Source organism: Ceratotherium simum, chromosome 10, assembly GCF_057802395.1.
Source record: "Ceratotherium simum simum isolate JZ-2026a chromosome 10, ASM5780239v1, whole genome shotgun sequence".
In the NCBI taxonomy this organism is placed as follows: domain Eukaryota; kingdom Metazoa; phylum Chordata; class Mammalia; order Perissodactyla; family Rhinocerotidae; genus Ceratotherium; species Ceratotherium simum.
In genome coordinates, this window is record NC_141909.1 from 61,229,404 (window position 1) to 61,246,269 (window position 16,866).

General features: G+C 37.9%; 2 protein-coding genes and 1 long non-coding RNA gene across 10 annotated transcripts in view; 2 read left to right on the forward strand and 1 right to left on the reverse strand.

The window, feature by feature from the left end:
• Window positions 1-1,538, forward strand: part of LOC147916133 (uncharacterized) — a 50,500-nt gene extending 48,962 nt beyond the window's left edge. Inside the window, exon 3 of the long non-coding RNA XR_015553431.1 lies at window positions 1,433-1,538. This is a non-coding gene — a long non-coding RNA (uncharacterized LOC147916133). The remainder of the gene's footprint in view (window positions 1-1,432) is intronic.
• LOC106802351 (uncharacterized) overlaps window positions 133-16,866 on the reverse strand; it is a 119,284-nt gene continuing 102,550 nt past the window's right edge. For 6 of the 7 annotated variants that reach the window (XM_087436090.1, XM_087436091.1, XM_087436089.1 and 3 more), the window contains one exon: window positions 133-5,038. In XM_087436090.1, the coding sequence (XP_087292216.1) occupies window positions 4,208-5,038 (831 nt within the window). In that variant the 3' untranslated portion in view covers window positions 133-4,207. The remainder of the gene's footprint in view (window positions 5,039-16,866) is intronic. The other variant, XR_015553428.1, reaches the window with a different exon arrangement.
• Window positions 4,606-16,854, forward strand: TRIM13 (tripartite motif containing 13). Of its 2 annotated transcripts, XM_014790012.2 has the most exons (3): window positions 4,646-4,744; window positions 5,310-5,415; window positions 15,610-16,854. In XM_014790012.2, exon 3 carries the CDS (start codon window positions 15,616-15,618, stop codon window positions 16,837-16,839), a length of 1,224 nt encoding a protein of 407 aa, XP_014645498.1. In that variant the 5' UTR covers window positions 4,646-4,744; window positions 5,310-5,415; window positions 15,610-15,615; the 3' UTR covers window positions 16,840-16,854. The 2 variants fall into 2 exon arrangements, with proteins under 2 accessions (XP_087292212.1, XP_014645498.1); XM_087436086.1 differs by lacking the exon at window positions 5,310-5,415 and having other exon boundaries at window positions 4,606-4,744.

The window sequence follows — 16,866 nt, forward strand, 5'->3', positions numbered from 1 at the left end:
GTTTCTACAAATCAAGTTCTTGTAAACGACTGCAAATATACAGTATTTATTAGTCTTTACCTGAATGCATCATTTCTTAAGGCCCTCATAAAGTTACTCTTCATCAAGAATAAAATTCCACATATATGGAAATTAAATTTAGAAAAACATTTAATTAACATAATTGAATGTAATTAATCATAGTAAAAATATCAAAACAGAGCACTACATTTCTGAGTATACATATATAATGATTTTTAAAGCTCTAGTGAGGCATACTCTAAAATAAAGCTAAGTGACATATTAAGTTTAGTCATACAGTATAGTTAAGATCATTGTAGAAAGATAAATTATATATGATTGATATATTAATATATATATGTACATATAATTTCCTCTTGGAGGATTTTAGGAGAATATTTGTCATGGTTAATTCTTTCTACATTACATTTTTTTTTAAGAAGAAGATTGGCCCTGAGCTAACATCTGTTGCCAATTTTCCTCCTTTTTTTTTCTCCAAAGCCGCAGTAGATAGTTGTCTGTCATAGTTGTACATCCTTCTAGTTGCTCTATGTGGGACGCCACCTCAGCATGGCTTGATGAGCGGTGAGTAGGTCTGCACCCAAGATCCGAACCGGTACACCCTGGGCCACCGAAGTGGAATGAATGAACGTAACTGCTATGCCATGGGGCCAGCCCCTCTACATTACATTTTATTTATAAATTTAGAACTTTAATAAACAATATATTTGATATTAAATGGTTCAATAGGACTGAACCATACATGCTGTACTTTTGTATGCATTATTGCATTTTTAAAAATCTATAATTTTCAATAACAAACCTCAAAAGTATTAAAATAAAGGAAATTTCTTCTCCCTTAAATCTTGGATCCTGTTATCAGACTAATCTTCCTAAAATTTTGCTTTCATCTTGTTAGTGCCATGCACATAATTATTCAGTGGCTTCCCATTTCCTACAGAATGAAGTTCAATTCTTTATTCTGACATTCAAAACATTTCACAATTTGCCCTCAAGTTTTATTTTCAAACCAGGCCATGCTCTTCACTGACTCAGTATCAGAGAAGCTCTTCCCCACCCTGGCCTTGTGCTCCCCACCTCCAATGCTCTTCCTCATCTTCAAATCCTATGATCTTTAAAGATTCTGTTTGACTTCCACCTCCCCTGTGAAATCTTCTCTGATGCTTCTGATGCCTTCCTCTGATCTTGTCTTCACTACTCATGTTGGCTCTTAAAAAGCCACTATTATGTACTGTTACTGAACTAGTTCATGTTTTTAAAACTTGCCTCTTCAGCCAAGTGGGAAATTCCTTAATTAGTGCCTTTGGTGCCTAGCACAATCCTGCATATATAATTATAAGCATATGCTAGTTTCATCTTAATTACGTCTTACATTTTACTTTATTCTTACAATTTTTCTTTCCATCTACAGAAACAGCACAACTAACGGCCAAGTTCACTGTTGCTTAAGCATCTCTCATTCTCTTACAACACTTGATCTTGCTATTTGCTCCACTGTGTATGATCTTTCCTGTGCAACTGAAATATATGGAATCTGGAATTTTCTTCAAACCAGGAACTAATTCCTTTAATTTCATCAAGTCAGGTAAGTTTCTGTCTTTTGTGATAAGTACATTTTTACAGGCAGATTTTTCCCTTTTAATGGAATATTTTGGATGTTCAATCAATTCCTCTGAAATCGTACAGCTTTAAAAAGAACTGCAGTCTTCCTTTCATTGAGTGTCATGTTTTTTCCCTGTTTTCTCCTTTCCCTAAGCACAAGGAAGGAGGTATAGAAATGGCAGGATATATGCTTTTTAAAAGGCCACCCTGGGGTGGGTGTAGAAAGGCAGAAATTATGGTGCTAGCTTCCTCTACTGCACAGGCAATTTAGCTCTGCTTAAGACTACCGTGCTTGAGCCTCAAGTTAGAAATCCAAGGCAGCTGTAATCCCAACCAGCATGGTTTTCTTCTTCCATATAACAGTAGTAACCACTTATTAAGCACCTCCTATATGTCAGATACAATGTTGGTTGTTTTATATATTACCTAACTATCATAATCAATTGAATCATGATCCTCATCTTACAGAAGAGAAAACTGAGGATTAGAGGTGCTAAGTAACTTGAACAACTACTAAGTAGCAGAACTAGAGTTTGGAAGTAGAATTGATTCCAAAGCCTCTCCTCTTTTCCCTACACCTTGCAATGTTAGTGCTTTGTACTGCCAGGAATTCTTGCTGGGGAACGTTGGGGCTTGCACTTATGACTTTGGCAGCTATCAGGAAGGGAAGAACAGAATAATAATAAAATGTTCCAATGTATCTGAGAAGGCTCACCAGCACCCCTCTCCTGCACACAATTGCTCCAGGCTTAGTTCGTAGATGTTCCCCATTCCGACAACTTACAGTTCAGTGTACACCAAATTTGGCGCTGTCCCTTTTGTTATGGAATATCTGATCACATGTCTTGGTAGGTGGAAGCAAAGCTGGCAGTTTTTACGTTTAAGGCTCAGGACAAAAACAACAGCATGAAATAAATCAACACAACAATAAGAATATATATATTTCATATATATATAATATTAGAAATTCTACCTGTAAAAATATATTGATCACAAAAGACAGAAACTTAAATAAGACTATATTTATAGTCTCATTGCTGTGCTGACATATGCATTTCAATCTTCAGCTGTTTACTTATTTGAAGAACAGTCAATAGGAAGAAATTCCAGTGTGAGGAGAATTCTGACAATCCCTCAGTGTTATTAGTAACAGGATCTAGTTACACGGTGCTCTTCTAGGAAGGATGTAACTGTGTATGTAGGTTTTAATATGTACTCTTTTTTTCTAGTCACACTACATGTGGTGATTCTCTGACCACTGTTTTATTAGGGCCATCAGAGGAGAGGCTATTATTCCTTCCCTATTTTTCTACATTTAAGAGAGTTTAATATACAATGTTCTCTTAATAGTTAATTTTTTTAAGTCTAGGGATATCTATGCAGATTTAACTAGCACACTAAGTTGGCCAGAAATTTATTAATTAGTATCTACCACCAACCAGATCTAACTATATACATATATATTATATAATTACATTAAGGATAATTTGTGATTTATGAGTTAATAACCTTTCACTCGTATCATTTTTAATACTAGAGTATTTAAAATGTTTCCATAAATCAGTTTTTTCTTTCTTTTTTTAATAACACTAATGTAGTAGGAGACTGGGGTGCAGTTTTCATCGGCACTGACACTTAGGGTGCTATACAAAGAACCTATACCTGGAATCTGACTTTAGAGTCTCAGCTCTGCCTCTCGTGTTTTACCTTGGAGAAATCACTTCATCCGTTTCCGCATCTATAGGATGAGGATCATAATTTCCATCTGTGTTCTTCTGAAGGCTAAATGACATAAATAAACTGTTCTACAAAGGCAAAATTGGGTTTATGACAAAATTGGGTTTAAGGGACCCTGGGCATAGCGAGGAACTGGACATTTCAGAAGGGAGTGAGTGGTGAGGGGCTTTTTACGCGGTTTGAGTTAAGCATTATTAGTCATGGGGCCCAAGTACTGTGTATGGGAGGCCTCAAATAACCCCAGTTCTACTTCCAAAGCCCAGACTTCCCCAGCTAGGGGCGAACTCAACCCCAGGGCATATTCTCTGATTTTGTCCTTGCTTCACTTCCCCCAAGATTGTAAGCTTTGGGGAAGCCATTCTTTCATCTTTGTATCCTTCTTGGAACCGCTCATTGGTAAGTGCTTAATGTGTTTGCTATCAGACAAGGTTCCTACACAGAGGGCTGGACGTCAGAACAGTGAGTCAGATTAGAGGCTGAATAACCATTAGCGGTGGATAATTTAAAGCTAATTAATTCTTCTTTTTCTCCAAAAGAAAGAGCAGTGATGCTTTTCTTAAAAGAAAATCTTAAATAGAACTGGGTCGCTAGTGTTCCGCTTAAAGCCTGCAAAGAAAGAGGTGAAGGTTGTGGGGGGACGATAATCTTATTTTGGTTGTGCTCTGGCCAGAGCCGTTGGCTAGAGCCCTGGCGTTGGTCCCCACGCGAGTGCCCGTCCCACCCACCCCGGGTTGTGGGGTGCGGGGCAGACAGTTGTCTCCGTCCCCCCCAAGCCGCTGTGGCCGGGCTTCTGGTCCTGACAGATGCGGATGAAGTGGTGTGAAGGGTTGGGCTTTTTTTTTTGTTCCTAAAAATGCAACGAACAAAAAAAAAAGTACAACAATCCAAACCCAACCATCTTGTTGCGCGCCGGCTTTCTTCCCGGGTGGCTCCACCGGGGACGGCGCCGCCTCCCGTCGCCCGCGCTCGGCGTAGGCCAAGCCCACTGGTCTTGGCGATCCACGTCCGCTTCCCGGCGCTGGGGCTCGGCTCTCCCCGGCACCGCGCTTCGCGGGCGCGCGCAGCCCTCTGGAAAAGAGAGAAGCGAGCAGCCCACGGCCCTCCCCTCTCCCACGCGCACCGCGGGCGCTGGCGGTTGCCGACACCGGAAGGACTGCCGCCTCACCTCACCCGCTCCCTCCCCCCGGGAGGCGGAACAAAGGCGAAGCCCGGCCGGGGAGGCGGACTGAGGTGCCGGGGGGAGGAGGCCGGTGGGGCGGGGCCCGACCAGCGGCGCGAGTCCATTTTGGTGCGGTGCCCAGCGCGGACCGCGCAGTCCTCGCCGCTGGAGGACGGACGGCTGCGCGGCTCCAGGCGGGCCCCTCCCGCGGCCTCGGAGGCCGGAGTAAGTACCCGCCGCGGGGCTCCTCTCAGGGAAGGGGGTGGTCCTTGAACCTGCTGCGAGGGTGGGGACTTGCCCTGGCAGGGCAGGGACCTGCGTGGGTGGGGGGCTGGCGGAGAGCTCAGTCTGAGCTCCAGTCCCAGCAGCACAGCGGAAACCCGTGGGGCACCGGGACAGGGCGTGGGGAGGAGAGGCGTGCAGAAAGGCGTCCGGCGGGCCGGGGCAGCGTTCTATGCTCCAGAAAATCTGCTCCGCTACGGAGCATGCCCGGCTCCACTGCCAGCGCCTCGGTATCGCCTAGAAAAGAAAAGGCGACCATGAACCAGAAGGCAGAGCACGCGACCACACCTGGCACTGAACCTGGGCAGGCTGCCTGCGCCCGGGGAGGGCGGCCTAACCGGGAAGCTCCTTAGTACAAAGATCTCCAGCCTCTCCCATACTCCTGGTTTTTTCACAGGTCCTAGCAGGCTGGCTTTATTTGTGGGGGACGATTGAAAAAACAGAGGGTAAGATTAGGGTCCTGTGCAAGTAAATGCATAATACCCTCTTCTTTGTTCTTTCTTTGCAGTAGCCTCGTTTTATTGTCAGTCACAACGTGGAAAAAAAAAAAAATAGATTGCTTTGCCCTGGGAAATAGTAACCCTGACGCATACACCTGCTTGCAGGGGATAGAGGTAAACTACAATACTTTTCCCTACATTTAAAAAAAAAAAAAGCACTCAATTTCTTTAGGCCGTGGACCTTTCAAAATTGAACTATGTGTAGAATGTATGTGTTCCCAGACTCATGGGTGGTCTTTGTTCTTTTCATATTTTGTCAAAACTCAGGAAAATAGATTCCACACTTGGAAATTGTTTTTTTTAAAAATTCGCTCTGAGTTAATATCTGTTGCCAATCTTTTTTTTCTCTCCCCAAAGCCCCAGTACATAGTTTTATATTTTAGTTGTAAGTCCTTCTAGTTCTTCTATGTGAGCCACTGCCACAGCATGGCTACTGACACAGGAGTTTGTGGTTCCCTGGGGAACCCAACCTGGGCTGCCAGAGTAGAGCCCACCCAGCTTGAACCACTAGGCTATCAGGACTGGCTCCATACTTGGAAATTCTTTATGTGGCAATTATTTGAAATGTATTATAATCAAAAGATTTATATTCCAAAGGAAAAGAGAGGCTTTGGCAGCATTTCTTTTTTTTTTTTTTTTTTTATAGTTTTCTTTTTTCCTTCTCCTGTGCCACCCTGCTAGGGCTTGTACAACAGGGCTTGAGTTTTCTGAAGCTAGAAACGTTTATATAATAGGTATTTTAAAAGCAGAATTTCATTTACATAGCCACTCCCTCTGGTAGAACTTGATGGAGCTCTTAACTGGTTATACTTCCATCTTGCACAATGAAAAGTTACATTCTTCAAGCTCTCCTATCTTCACCTAAAAATACCATCTTTTTTGCACCAGCTGATGTACTAACCCTCCCTGGTAAGTCCTTCCATAACACCAGGTTATTCTTTTTATTCTATACATTCATGAGAGGTTGGTTACCTGGCCCTACTTCTGCTACAGCTTTTGTTCAGATATGCCCATTTTCATGCAAGTGCTTTGTATCTGCTATCCTATGTAATTCTTGCTTTGCCTTCCCTTGAAATTACGGTTGAAGAGAGTGCAACTGTCCTTTGGAACCTTTCTTGGTTAAAATACTCATGCTCTAACATAAAACTTTAAATGTGTATTTACAGTTTTCACAGTATTTGTACACATATGTAATTAAACCACCTTATATTTATATAGTTTAGCAGTTTGCAAAATTGTCACACATTAATCTTTCCAAGAACATTATGAGGTAGGTACTGTAAAAATTTTCATTCTGTGAAGGGTAAAACTAGTGCTTGAACCTAGGTATTCAGAAGCAGGTTCAGTGCTCTTTCCTCTTCACTGGAGAGCCTGTTACAATCTAGTTTGTAAAAATCATAGAATTTTAGAAGGGATTTAGAGACCCTGTGATTAAACTTTTCCATTTTACGAATGAGGATACTGAATTCTTGACCCACTTTCTGGATAGTGCTGAGGTCTAAGAATTGGGAAACTCAGGTCCTATGTCTACTGTACAACTGAAATCTCCATTTTAGGCGGGCTTCAGTTTTTTTAGTTATAAATTTAGGTGTTTAGCTAGATGTTCTGGAAGATGTTTTTAAACCCAGTACTTCTATTTTATTCCTACCCCATAACTTTTATTACTATATATTACCTATATATATTGGTAATACACAGATGCATACTAATATTAACTGCCTTAAACTGTTTTATATTTTAAACTTGGTTAAGTATGGTAAGAAAAAAAAGTATGCCTTGTTCTTGGTTTTTTACTAAGCTCTATAAAAGTATGGTTCTGTTGTAAGGTCAGGAACTGCATGGAGAGGTGAGGCACTCGCATTCATCATTGGTTAGACTTCATAAAGTGGTATACCCCTTCCAGAGGGAAACTTGGCAATCTTTTCAAGAGCCTTAAAAATGTTCCTACTTTTTGATCCACCTAACAATACACTTAAGAGTCATCTAAGGAAATAATCAGAGCTGTGGACCAAGACTTTTCTACAAGGTGTTCATTTAAATGTGATACCAAAAAAACAAACAACCAATAAGAAAGAACATATACATAAGATGGACTATCATGTTTTAGAAGAATATATAATGATAGAGAAAATGGATGTGATAAAATAAGTGAAAAAAAGTAGATACAAAATTGTGTTATGCTACCAGTTTTGTTAAAATATGTGTGTACTCACACACACACATATACACACACACACATACACACACGACAGGAAGAAATGTGCCAAACTAATACTGGAAGAAATATACCAAAATAACAGTAGTGGTTATACCTTGCTGATTGTGATTATGGGTAGTTTTTTTCCTGTATTTCTTGAACTTTTTATAATCACAAATTACTTTTATAATTTAAGAAAAACATAAAAGCTAATTGCATGGATAACCTCTCCCACTTCAGTATGGAGTCAGCTTTCTGTGTCCTTTTTATAAGGCATTTATCATATCTTTTAGAGTAACAATATCTTTGTAGATGTGCTATATTTCTGAATTTAGGGCAGGAATTGGCTTTTGGCTTATATTTCATTTTTTTAAAATGTCATTAGATCATTGGATTATCCATTTTTGTTATTCATGAAAAATACTGCTATTGTCATTACCTTGGCATGGGACTCTAGATACCAGAATGGTAATGGAAGAATAGAGTGCTATGCACACCTCTTATAACAGTTAACTAAATACAGGTGTCCTTCAACATACAGAATAGTTACATTCCAGTTAAGCCTTTTATAAAGCGAGTTCCCATAATATGAACTCTTTTTAATTCATTTCCATTATAGATGTAGATACATTTCTAATGAAAAGTTGAATGAAAATATTTGCTGATAGCTTAAATCATTGTCTTTCCTGTGGCATAAGCGCTACAAGTATATCCTACTTGGCAATAGCCTGGCTCCCCATTTAAAACTCCCAGAGGAGCTCTTCCTTTTTTCCCCTGGATATTTGCAGTATTGAATATGAGCGAGGAGTGCCAACAAAGTATATATAATATAGCCTACCTAAAAAGTGCTTAAAGTTTAGCAAGATAACTCTAGCTAGCTACCTACTGAATGCTAGACTTTGACAGTACTTTCTGAAAGCTGGAATTAACCTCAAATACAGAGTTAGATGATGGAAACTTTTAATAGTATCACCATTTTGGGGATAATAATTTAGGTCAATGATTGCCAAGTTTATGGCTTGTAAAAGAAGATAATTTGTTTTATGGGTAAAAATTTGCTACCTTCATTTAAACCCATTTACATTTATTTGGGAGACAAGGAACCAGACATTTCTGGTTCATAAAACTTTTGTGGAAGTCAGTAGTTCCAACTTAAATTAATTTGAACTCTTAACAGGTAAAGATAAATATCTGGGTCTGGTTGGTACCAGACTAGGAGAATAATTTAGTCTATATGTACGTTTCCCTCAAATTCAGACACTCTTTATTCAGATTGATTTCATCTGGGTGGGAGAGAATGGGAGTCAACACCTTTTGGAGACCACATAGATTTCTCAATTGTTGTACGTAAGTGGGATGGGGATATTTGATCTAGTTGGTATCCTGAAACCCTATTGATTTAATGCTGCGGATTTACAGAATTACATAATATCTTGGGTGATTATCGAGTGACACAAGGAAAAGAAAGAAGAGAACGAAAGATAAGTAAGGTGAAGAGGAGGGTGGGGAATAAGGAAAGAATAAGAGGAAATCAGATTATACTCCTTGAAACAGTATGGGGAAGATGAATTAAAAGAAGAATAAACAAAGGAAAGAGTCAAGGTGAAATAACGGTACAGTTAAGAAGAAAGGAAAAAAAATTTTTTCTGAGTGGTCTGGACTAGTAAGGTAATGACCTGGTTTTATGTTTTTGATAATGTCACCTTAGTCCAGAACCCTCTGGGAACTTGCTGAGTAGATGGCCCTTCCAAGCTGGTATACCTTCTGTACTAGCTTTATTTCACCCTACTTTTCAGGAATCTTACTAGAAATATCTTGGGGGAAATTTTAACTACTACTCATTCTAGAATAATGCCAGAAAAGGGAAGTTACTTTTTGTCTTATATGGACACATAGGTAACTTTTATCTTGTGTTTGCAAGAGCCACATAACAATTAGATAAGCTATTATATTAATTTTAATATTCCTTTTTTGAGATACCTGAAATCTTGTCTTTTCTTAATCTCACTTTGTCCTCTTTTGATCATATAAGTTATGGAACAGTCTCTAAAAGCCAGAATGAAGTATAATAACATATTGATATAGAGTACTTAAAACAAAAACTTTGTAAATAATTTTCATATTATTAGATACCTTTCAAAACAGTTGTACAATGAGAAGAGAAACTGTAATTGTGTAAGTGGTTTGTCAAAGGTCACAGACTTAGAGCCAGATAAGTATGTAAGTCTCACAGGCCTGGATCCAGAGATTTCCAGTAATACATTTTTTATTTTATAAAAGATAAAACAATACTATAGCAGATTATCATACTTCGCTAATGTTTCTGAAGTTTTACTTTTTTAGCTCAATATGGTTTTGTTATAATTGGCCCTCTTCTGGTTTTTTTCCAACTTGTTCTTGTGAAAAATTTCAAATATACAGAAAATTCAAGATACTACAATAAATATCCTTACATTCTCTACCTAAATTCAGTAGTTGTTAACTAGACCGTTAATAAGTTTCAAGAAAGCATCATTAGTGTATCTCAATCTAAAACAGAAATACAGTATACTACTTGAAAATAAGATTAACTAGTATGCTGAGAGGAAGTGATTAAAAAAACAAAGGTGAGTCCTTTTGTTCTAAGATTGATGGCTCTCAGTTTAGTAGAGCTTTCCATAATTTAGTTTTGTCTGTAAAGGGAGTTTCAATATTGCTATCTAGTTACTTGTTAGGTATTTAAATACTGCTTTGAAATTCCTGAGTTCAAAGATGCCTCAAAGCAGGATGGAAATTTGGTTTAAATCCTTAAGATATAAAGTATAATATATTGGCTTCTCTTTTTGTTCTCTAATGGGATTTGGAAAGAAATCATGGGTAATATTTTGAACTTTATATTTCTATCAACTAATGAAATTCAGAGGTTTAACAGGAAAGTTTCTTTTAATAAAAAGGTTTTTATTGGGCCAGCCTGGTGGTGCAAGTGGTTAAGTGTGCACACTCCGCTGCAGTGGCCTGGGGTTTACTGGTTTGGAACCTGGGTGTGCACTGATGCACTGCTTGTCAAGCCATGCTGTGGTGGTGTCCCATATGAAGTAGAGGAAGATGGGCACGGATGTTAGCCCAGGGCTAGTCTTCCTCAGCAAAAAAAGAGGAGGATTGGCATCGGATATTAGCTCAGGGCTGGTCTTCCTCACAAAAAAAAAAGGGTTTTATTAAAATTAACTTTGAAGAGTCAATAAATGAGCATCTTTTGCATTATAATCATTTTGGGTTGATCATTCAAAAACAAAGGACTTCTAGGAGGGAGAGGTCTAATATACAATATTAGCTTTTACTTCTGTTTATGACTGCTTTGTAAGCATTGGTTTTTCCTGTTTTTTTTGTGAGGGTGATTGGCCCTAAGCTAATATCCATTGTCCATCTTCCTCTTTTTGCTGAGGAAGATTAGCCCTGAGCTAACATCTGTGCCCATCTTCCTCTGTTTTGTACACTGGACGCCACCACAGCATGGCTTAATGAGCGGTGCTAGGTCCGCATCCAGAATCTGAACCGGCGAACCTTGGGCCTTGGAAGCAGAGCGTGCGAACTTGACCACTACACCACCAGGCTGGCCCCCTGGTTTTTCCATTTTTAATATTCTGGTTATCGTGTTACAGTTTTCATTAGTTGAGACTATTCTTGCTAAGTACCCACTGAAGGTAGGATTGATGAGGCAATTTTTGTAGTCTTCCTTGAGTGTGGATATCTTGAAAATTTGCTTAAAAATAAATCTGTGGTGGTGTTATACGACTATGCATTTGTCAAAACTCATAGAACCAAAAGAGAGAGTGTATTTTATTGTATGTAAATTAAAAAGTATGTTAAAAAATATAAATATGGCAGGAAAATGAGGTTGAAAACCAGAGAGGTGGTAGATAACTAGGTATACGGCTACTTTCTTTGTTGGGATAAAACTTGGGAAATTTTCTTGAAAATTGAGACTTTTTGTTATTCAGAAACACATTCAAAGGAAGAAATGAATCTTGGAAAATTTGTTTGCCTTTCTGCACTTATTTTGACATTGGTTAAGTTGAAATTTTGTGACTGGTAAACAGTAATTTCATTCACATAAAGTTTCTTGACTTCTATATAGGGAAAAAATTAGCCCCCAAAATGAAGGGATATGTACTTGAGTTCCTTCAAAGGAGTAAGCTTTATTGATTTCTTCATTTTTTTATGCATTAGCCACACTTTAAGAAAATGATCTGTAAGTTCCTGTATTGTGAAGCCTACTCTTCACTTAGACTAAAAACTTTATATTATGTATTTTCCTTTAAAACCTTTGAGGCAACAAACTTGCCATGGTTTCATAAAGCTAAGGGAAGAAGAGAAAAGAAAATAGTATTTAGCTTTTAAAGTGAATGAAAATGAGAATCTTTAAATTATAAACCAAAATTTGCAAGCTGTGTCACTAAAAATGGAACAACAGGATCTACCGTAATTTTGATGCAATTTTTTAAAAAGGGACTTTCCAAGTAGTAATTTTTTACTCTGATTCATTTTAAGAGCTATAAGTTGATTATGGCTTTGGGATGACTGTTTATTATTTCTAAATTTTCCTGTGTGTGCCATTTTCCTTTTTCCTTTTGATTATACTTGATTGCTTTAAAATTCTTGGCCCCTATTGCAGTATCCTTTTCAGTTTTCTTCAAAGTTTCTCTTTGCTTTGGGTGCCCTTTTTCTTCTCCTCTTCATCCAACCCCTTGGTGTCCTTTGTTTTTCCTCTTATTTATTTAATATGCTTGGATAGGATTCTCTGGAAATATTAACTGTGTAAGGATGAGTAAATTAGGTTTACTTTATTGAATGCTGCCCCCCACTACTTTCCTGTCTCTACTGCCTACTCCAAAATCTGGCCTTAGCATAGAACTCTTAGGTGAAAGACAACAGAGAGCAGTGGAGGTGATCAAGTGTGGAGCAGGACTAGGGTTGGAGGATCATCAAAGTTTTCCTTCTCTGTTCTGAAGAGTCATAATGTTTTACAGCTGCTTGATAACTTCTCTTAGCACACTAACCCCAGTCTGGAGAGCCATTCTTCTCCCAGTGCTTTTCAAATGTTGTATGATTTCTCATGTCACAAAAGATTTTTCAGAAAAATCAGCTTATCACACATTTTTACCATATGACACTAAATTTGACAGAATAATCTTTGCTTTAGTCCTACATATATATATATTATACATATATCTCTCACAACTTAATATAAAACCATAAACTAATTAGCCCTGCAAGCTCAGCTTATCTTTTAAATACTATTTATCTTCTAGATTGTAGCTCCAATTGTGAGTCTTAAAATTACTGTTAAAAAATTATTTACTTATTTTTGATTATAAGATGGCTTACAGATTATTAGACCCTATTAATTACTTTGGTGGTAATGTGATATATATATTTTGAGGGCTATATTGAGGATATATATATATCCCTCAATAAAGTGAATGAGGACATATTTAGCACTATTTTTGGTTTTAAAACCTTGAGGGTATTATGCTAAGCAAATTAAGTCAGCCTGAGAAAGCCAAATACCTGTAATTTCACTCATATGTGGGAGATAAAAACAACAACAAACAAATACATAGACACAGAGATTAGATTGGTGGTTACCAGAGCGGAATGGGGAGGGAGGAGGGCAAAAGGAGTAGAAGGGCACATGTGTACAGTGATGGATGGTAATTAGTCTTTGGGTGGTGAACCTGATGTAGTCTACACAGAAACTGAAATATGTAACCTGAAATTTATATAATGTTATAAACCAATGTTATTTCAATTAAAAAAAAAACTTCAGGGATGGAAGTTTTAAAGTGTACATTTTAAAATAAACTTGCTTTGAGAAATAGTATTCTCTAGATCAGGGATCTCAACTATTTGGGTCTCAAGACCCCTTCACACTCTTAAAAACTGAGGATCCCAAGAGCTTTTGTTTATGTGTGTACTATGTGTGTACTGTATATAGATATTTACTGTATTAGAAATTAAAACAGAAAAATTTTAAGATATTCATTTAAAATAATGATAAACATATTACATGTTAACATAAATAATTTGTGAAAAATAACTTTTTCAAAACACAATTGTGAGAAGAGTGGCATTGCTTTCCATATTTATAGATCTCTCTAATGAATGACTGTGTTTAACAGAAGACAACTGGAGTCTTTTATCTGCCTCTGTATTATACCTGTTACAATAAGTTATTTTGGTTGGAATATACTACAAAGAAAATCAAATCTGCCCTTGCACATATATGTAGTTGGTGAAGGGAGGAATATTTTAAAAGCCTTTTCTGATAGTTGTGGATCTTCTTTGATACTATACCAAAACACAAGTGGTAGTTTCTTAAAAGTTAGTTACAGTATGGAATCTGAAATCATTTTTGAACATATTGGTCTTTTACCCATACATGATTTATAACATGCATTGGTGATTTGAACCAATTAGTTCACAGTTATGCAGATCTCCAAATATTGACCTATATCATTATACAATAATCTCCTCCCTTAAAAAAAAAACACACATTTGTTAATATCACTACTTATCTTATTAGAAAAGTCTTTAATTAATGGGAAGCCATCAAGCTCTTAAGTGGCAAATATGTTTTCACTCAAAAACTCAACTTTTCTCTTTGGCGAGACATATTGTCATTTGTTTTCCTTGAACTGATTGGTTCATTTTGTTCATTTTCAAGAAAATATCTGCCAGATACCTAAGTCTGAATAGCCAGTTGTCATTCGTTCTTTCAAGTAAAAATGGTGTTCCATGAAAAAAGCAGCTGGTTCAGCTTGCAAGTCAATCACATAAGTGCTTTTCCTCCAGACAATATCTGCTTAGCGTTAAGCAGCAGAAATGCTTTGTGTTTACTTCCTATTTTGTCATACAAAATATTAAAAAGACATGTACACAAGGATCAAGATTTAATAAAATGAATAATTTTTACTGCTTCATCAAGAACATTCTTAAATGAAACTGGCTACCCTCACCCCCACCGTGGGTGTATGGTGGTGAAGAATACAGTGACTAGCAGTACAGGTTTGGTGCTACCTGTTGCCTTGTTTGATTCCTGCTAAGGCTCCAGCAGTGTCTGCTCACCATTGCTTTTACAGCGCAATTGTCAACACAGTGCCAAAAGCAAATAACATCTCAGTATTATTATGAAAATAATATTGATCTCACAGATGCCCTGAAAGAGTCTTAGGGCACCCAGGTTTCTGCCCACCACATTTTGAGAACTGATGTTCTAGATAGTACAAGATGGTTTTCATTACTGTTCTGGTGGTTTAAAAGAAAAACTCATTGAATTCTCTAGGGAAGGATGAAGTGCAATTCTCTCAACTTATGTTTTTACCTATGGTTTTAATAATTGTAATTTTGCCTTTGAAATAGAAAAATATGCCAGTTTTTAATAAAAGTCTGCATGAGGGTACATGCTTGGATTTATATTTCTGTGCTTCTTTCTTTTAAATAGCATACCATTTTATAATTGTGGGCCCAGACTAAAGAGCTCATTCTATTCAGACACTGAGTAGCTTTGTTTCTGACAGCTAGTAGTCAGCTCTCTGTTTTAAAACAATCAATTGGGTCCTGCTGGCTCAACTCGCAGTTGTCCTAGTCCTAACCCTGTCTCAGCCAAAGACTGTTGTTGGAAAGCCCACACAAAGCCCTTGTGTACAAGGAGCTTTACTAATAAGGAGTGTGTTCTAGTCCCAGCAGATTAAATCTGCTTTGGTGTGCATTCTCTTCCCAAATTTCTCACTTATTTCCTTTGTTTGCTGGTTATTTTAGTGAAAGATCATTTTTAATGCCTGTGAAGATAGTTTCTTTTAATTATAGGCATGTGCTGCATAATGACGTTTTGATCAATGAGAGACCACATATACAATTGTGGTCCTATAAGATTAGTACCACATAGCTTAGGTGTGTAGTAGGCTATACCATCTAGGTTTGTGTGAATATATTCTCTGATGTTCGAACAACGAAATTGCCTAATGACACGTTTCTCAAAATGTATCCCTGGTTAAGTGACACACGACTGTATTATATAGTCCGAGTGGAGGGGATTACTGGAGTAAAATAAAATGTTTCTTTCTTTATGGTAGGATGTGATGGAGCTGCTTGAAGAAGATCTCACATGCCCAATTTGTTGCAGTCTGTTTGATGATCCTCGAGTTTTGCCTTGCTCGCACAACTTTTGCAAAAAATGCTTAGAAGGGATCTTAGAGGGGAATGTGAGAAATTCATTGTGGAGATTATCTCCATTCAAGTGCCCCACATGCCGGAAGGAAACTTCAGCTACTGGAGTCAATAGCCTGCAGGTTAATTACTCCCTGAAGGGTATTGTGGAAAAGTATAACAAGATCAAGATCTCTCCCAAAATGCCAGTGTGCAAAGGACACTTGGGGCAGCCTCTCAACATTTTCTGCCTGACTGATATGCAGCTGATTTGTGGGATCTGTGCTACTCGTGGTGACCACACCAAGCATGTGTTCTGTTCTATTGAAGATGCCTATGCTCAGGAAAGGGATGCCTTTGAGTCGCTCTTCCAGAGCTTTGAGACCTGGCGTCGGGGAGATGCTCTTTCTCGCTTGGATACCTTGGAAAGTAGCAAAAGGAAATCTCTACAGTTACTGACTAAAGACTCAGATAAAGCGAAAGAGTTTTTTGAGAAGTTACAACACACATTAGATCAAAAGAAGAATGAAATCCTGTCTGACTTTGAGACCATGAAACTTGCAGTTATGCAAGCCTATGACCCAGAGATCAACAAACTCAACAACATTTTGCAGGAACAACGAATGGCCTTTAACATTGCTGAGGCTTTCAAAGACGTGTCAGAACCCATCGTATTTCTGCAACAGATGCAGGAGTTCAGGGAGAAAATAAAAGTAATCAAGGAAACTCCTTTACCTCCCTCTAATTTGCCTACAAGCCCTTTAATGAAGAACTTTGATACCAGTCAGTGGGAAGACATAAAACTAGTAGATATGGATAAACTTTCTTTGCCTCAAGACACTGGCACTTTCATTAGCAAGATTCCCTGGAGCTTTTATCAGTTATTTGTGGTAGTTGTTCTGCTTGGCCTTCTCATTTTCTTCGGTCCTACCATATTCCTAGAATGGTCTTTATTTGATGAATTTGCAACTTGGCAAGACCATCTTTCAGACTTCAGTTCCTATCTGACTAAATCAGCTGATTTTGTAGAACTATCAGTTTTTTACTGGGAACAGGTGACAGATTGGTTTTTCATTTTCAGTGAAGGATTCAAGAATTTTACTTTGGTGGTGCTGAACAATGTGGCAGAATTTGTGTGCAAATATAAACTATTATAAAATCTGTTTCAAGTACATAGTTCTCTG